The following is a 5,456-nucleotide window of genomic DNA, read 5'->3' as shown; positions in this document are numbered from 1 at the left end:
TGGCGTTATAATGTGACGGTCAATCCCACTATTCGTTGGTAAAAGAGTAGCCCAAGAGTTGTCGGTGGGTGGTGCTGAGTAGCTGCCTTCCCTCTAGTCTTGCACTGCTAAATTAGGAACGGCTAGCGCAGATAGTCTTCGTGTAGCTTTGCGCGAAATCCATAACAAACAAACAACACTAATAGTAAAAACGATACTTTTCATTGTTTAGTTAAACATTATTTGTTAAATACAGTTTAAACTAACTTTTTTTTTGTTAAAAGAAGCAGTAATAATTTTCAGTTTTTTTGTTCTACCATATTCCTACAATTCAGTTAAAAGGGGTAATAATTTCACGGTTGAAACATTAGGCTTTACTCTGTAGTAATCGTTAATTTTTCATGGAGAAAGGTTCTCTTTTAGTTGGTAAATTAATTTATAACGGGTTGCTATATGAGTAGATGTTTAAGCTCTGTAAACATTTACAATAGTTTATTGAAAATATTTTTCTACATATCTCTTTAAATTTCATTTTCTTTCGGTATTTCAAAATATATTCCTTTTGCTGAAGGCGTGTTATATCTACGACATTACTACCTGTTTTGATACTAATATTTCTTAAACCTCTCGATTTCTATATTTAATTAGACAACTCAAGGTTATTCAAACGTTAAGCCATCTCACCACCATATTTGCAGGTACAGACAAAAAAGTTTAACCTGACATTTGCTGAATTAAAAAAAAATATTCATAAAATAAATCTAATTAGATATGGGAGAGGGTGGGAAGTTAATGAGTATGAATTACATAATAGAAGGATAAACGTATGTATTTAATGGTTAGAAAATATAGAGAAATTATTAAAAACAAGTAAATAAACACACATCTAACAACACAACCTGCCTGGCGTGGCCTGGCGTTTAGGGCACTCGACTTGCAATCTGTGAGTCGCGAGTTTGAATCCCCTCACGGAGCATGCTCGACGTTTCGGCCGTGGGGAGGGGGGAATGTTATAATGTTAATCCCACGATTTTTTCTTAGTAAAGAGTAGCCCAAGAGTTGGCGGAGGGTGGTTTTGGTTAAGTTGCCTTCCTTCTAGTCTAATGTGTTAAAATTAGTGACGACTAGCGCAGATAGCCCTCGAATAGCTCTGCGTGAAATTTATAAAAACTAAACAAACAACACGTCTACCATTAAAATGATTAAAAATGTATTTCTTTGGTGAGTACTATAATTCTGATTCAATCTCATATCTATCTAATCTATGTTACAATAAATCAGCCATGTCAAAACTTAGTGAGAAAATGTTATAAGCACACTTTTCCATTCTAACCTTATAGTCCTTATCACAGTAGATCCCTTCAAGTTTCATTTGAAAGGACATATAATAAAAGAAGTCTACAGAATCTACAGGTATTTAAAAATGAAGTCATGTATGGTTCAGGTTAGAGCACTAAATTACTTTACATAGCGACTGCTCTAATACCGAAAATAGCATTTGAAGGATTCATTAGATCTATCGTCCAAATCTAACTTATGATATTTAAAGAATATTTAATCCTTAAGCACCAAAATCAGTTTCCGTGGTCATGATATGTATGGTCATGTCGGCTACTTGAATCCAAGGACAATGAAGTTTAAATCTAGATTTGGGTATAGGTATATATATTCTATATCTAACAATACAAGTTTACTTGTGAAATGTTATCCATCTTTCCTTGCTAATGATCCCTTCCCAATTTTCATCTTTAGCCTTATTTTATGCTTTTCTGTGTGGCAAGATAATTTCACGTAATACCACACTCGGGAGCGTTTTGAGATCCCCACTATGGCCATCAGTAGATTTCCAGTAGATTCATAGGTTACTTCTAGTTTATCAGAGTTGTGTGCAAGAAGTCAATCCTGGAAAGGCAAACATCAAGTATCTAGGCTAGTCCTAGTTTACCTGAGTTGTTTGCAAGAAGCCAAGCCTAGAAAGACAAACATCAATTAGTTAGGCTAGTCCTAGTTTACCTGAGTTGTGTGCAAGAAGCCAAGCCTAGAAAGGCAAATATCAAGTAGCTAGTTTACGTTGCAACTCGAATTAAATAGGTAAGTTTGAAAGGGAGTGTTGGGTGATTATATACCACATGGGGAGGGGTAATATAGTGTTATTTCTTTTAATTTTTTCTGGTAAAGGTAAGATATTTTTACATTTCATCGAACTCTATATGAGATGGTTATATAGTGTTACTTTTTGATTTTTCTAATTTCAACATGGAAGTTCACTACTATAGAAGGGTTCCTACCCTAACTACAACCGCCCGCCCCCGGTTGAATGGTACTCAAAACCTAGAACATTGTGGATTTAACCACGTGGAGTTTACACCCCTTATTTCAGCTATATGCATGATTACTTTACTTGCGTTTCAAGAAATACTGGAGAGATGGGATATTCTCAAGGCTTTTTGGGTACTATCACTGCAGTTATTCGTCTGGAATCATACCCTTCGCAGTGTTCCGCGGTATAAGTTGTCTTATATGTTTGTGTTTCTATGGCGATAGTTCAATATAAGTTTATTGTTCATCACTGGTTTATTGTGGTGATTTTTTTGCGCCCATTTACAGTTAATGTCGGATTGTTTGGTGGATTTGTACATATGTATTGAAGACTGTCCTATCTATACTTATGAATACAGACATGAACGTTTGGTCGGTTTAAACAGCACTTATAACCAGAAATAAAATGCTTTGTTTTATGCTTGACCCCATAAAAAGCTTCTAGAGTATTTAAAATACTTCTATTTGAAGAAAATTTAATTGGTTGCTTCAAGGAAAATATTGTCTTCATTTAAAAGGTCTGATGGCTACCCAGTTTCTTATATTTCTGTTTTTTTCTTTGGCGTAGTTCAACTATTACTTTGTCAAACAATTCCAGTAGAGTTCTTTTAAAAAACTACAATGAAATAGAATTTTTAAGTAACTGAATGAATCGATTTATACTGAATCGATTTGGGAATGTTTTCGTAAAAATAAGCAAGCACTCGGTATTTAAGTGCATTGTTTGCTATCATATATACCATGCAGTCAAGTAATTACTGCATTTTGTTTTCATCATCTCTATATAGAAATATAGTTATTATTGTTTTTGTTCACCTTCATTTCTAACATTTACATCCTCTTTCAAGATATACAGATTTTGGTCTAGTTTGAGTCAGAGTTGTGCGAGAAAATTTCACAAATATTGTCAACGACTGTCTACGAGAAATATCTCAAGTTGTGAATCTGATTCTGTCTATGTAACTAGTTAACACGTATTACAAGAATGGTCTACAAGAATTACTATTTGGTCTATAAATAGTCCGTAACTTGTGTTTTCTTTTACTTATTAATCAGCTTCTCTTGTTTGTCACAGTGATTTTCGAAACAGTCTCATTGCAAAAACTTTAAAACGTTTCTATAGGAAAACAAATTACATTTTTAGTCACGTGTTTTATAGTCGATGATTTTATACAGTTAACTTACAAAGCTACAACATCACACTATAGAAAACGAGATGAAAAATAGTGTGAAATTCATACACAGAAATTTAATCCAACTTTTTACGTCCTTGGGCTAGGTTTATCGGGTTCGTTACGAGTTCATATACATTTTGTTCCAAAACGAACAGAGAAACTTCTCGTAATTACAAGTTCATTGTTTGTTTTTTATAATGAGTGATAGAATTATGTTTCATCATCGAAATATTTAGAACATTGTTCATGTTTATCCTGTTTATATCTGATATATGTATGCAATGAGTAATGACATAAGACTAGGTCTGTAACGACAGAAAACTGCGATATGTTATCATAAATAGAAAAAAAAATCTTTGGTCAGGTATATTCTAGTATTTTGTTCTAGTTTAGAAAAAGGTTGTAAGTCACAGTGATTGCTTAGTAAGATTTATACTTGCTTGACTCTCCTTCTGTGCTATGCCCTCTAGGAGTGTGGTCATACCCATTTCAAGGGACTTGTACAGGTTCGTTTGAATTAGAGGTTTACTCCCTTGGATAGGCATAATGAGAAAGACCACTGGCATAGGTAATTTAGAATTGTGGGATATCACACTAGGAACTATCGTTCTGATTTAATATTGCGATATATAATTATTTCTGTCTTCATCTCGTGCAGACGTACTTTCTTCACTACGCAGAGAGTTTCCAAATACAGAATATCGAAACCCGCCACTTTGTAAAATGCTCAAGTAATCCTCAGTGTGATTTGCATAAATAAAGATTTTATTCTGTTCTTTTCTTTTGATGTTCCTGCTCAAAATTATTATTTGCTTAAATTTTCCTGAACTTGTTATGTATTGCGAATACTTATAACTTTTTGTTCGACATCAATGTACCTGAATACCAGATGTCATGAAACATTTGCGTGAGAGAACAGTGCAAACTTTTGTTGGTAACAGTATTAACACTGTGCTTACATGTATGGATGATAAACAAGATCAGACACATTATAAAGTAAGAGAAGTAACCCTTGAAGATATGCTATAAACAAAAAAAACTCAAATTATTTAATATAGTACATTCGACCCTTAAAAAGGAAAGGTCCTATAAAAAACACACAACACTTATTACGTCAAGTAGAAATACACACTTACTTGATAAAGCGATAGTGCTCAAGATAAACATTGCCATCCAAGCCTCCAACCCCATCTTTAGTTCTTGCTTTTCCAAATTCAAATAACACTGACGACGCAAGAAACTTTTTAAAATTTTAATATTAGTGTACTGGAGGCAGAAAAATCCCCATGCACTTCTTTCGCTCAATTGTAAAGACTCTTGCTAGTCCTGCTCAAAATCTAAGAGAAATAAATTCAGGAAAGATGCTGACTCTTCTGTATGGAACGACTAGCACACATGCGCATTTCCTACACCATTACGTAACGGATGGGATGACGTGTTAAGTATCTGTTTTATGGCTGTCCATCAGGCTCTTATGATTTACGTTAGTAGCATAAAGTATGTACAAACAATAACTTGACAGATGAAATATAGAACAAAGGTTTAGCTCGCAGATGTAAAGATGTAGCAATAAAGCTGCAGTTTTTCTTTGCTGCAACGAAATCTTTACAATATATTATCTTTCAGAAAGCCGAAGAAAATATCTTTTTTTTCTGTACTTCGGTGATTCTCGTCGTGTTATAATATAAGCAGAAGTTAGACGTTATTGTCCGTGCATCGACTTCCTTAATAAGCATGGCCTGGTGGTTAAGGCGCTCAACTCGCAATCTAAGAGTCTCGGGTTCGAATCCCCATCACCGAACATGCTCATCCTTTCCACCGTGCGGGTGTTATGTTATAACTGACGGTCAATCCCACTATTCGTGGGTAAAAGAGTAGCCTAAGAGTTGGCGGTAGGTGGTGTTGACTAGCTGCCTTATCTTTAAGTCTATCACTGCTAAGTTAGGGACGGCTAACGCACATAGCCCTCGTGTAGCTTTGCCC

At 34.7% G+C, this 5,456-nt stretch overlaps 1 protein-coding gene across 1 annotated transcript in view; it reads right to left on the bottom strand.

The window, feature by feature from the left end:
• LOC111088522 overlaps positions 1 to 4,803 on the bottom strand; it is a 49,728-nt gene extending 44,925 nt beyond the window's left edge. The window contains exon 1 of the mRNA XM_022398942.1: positions 4,610 to 4,803. Within this exon, the coding sequence (XP_022254650.1) occupies positions 4,610 to 4,664 (55 nt within the window). The 5' untranslated portion in view covers positions 4,665 to 4,803. The remainder of the gene's footprint in view (positions 1 to 4,609) is intronic.
• Positions 4,804 to 5,456: the final 653 nt, after the last annotated feature.

This window comes from Limulus polyphemus, unplaced genomic scaffold (genome assembly GCF_000517525.1).
Source record: "Limulus polyphemus unplaced genomic scaffold, Limulus_polyphemus-2.1.2 Scaffold97, whole genome shotgun sequence".
Lineage (NCBI taxonomy): Eukaryota > Metazoa > Arthropoda > Merostomata > Xiphosura > Limulidae > Limulus > Limulus polyphemus.
This window is presented reverse-complemented; position numbering and strand designations above follow the sequence as displayed.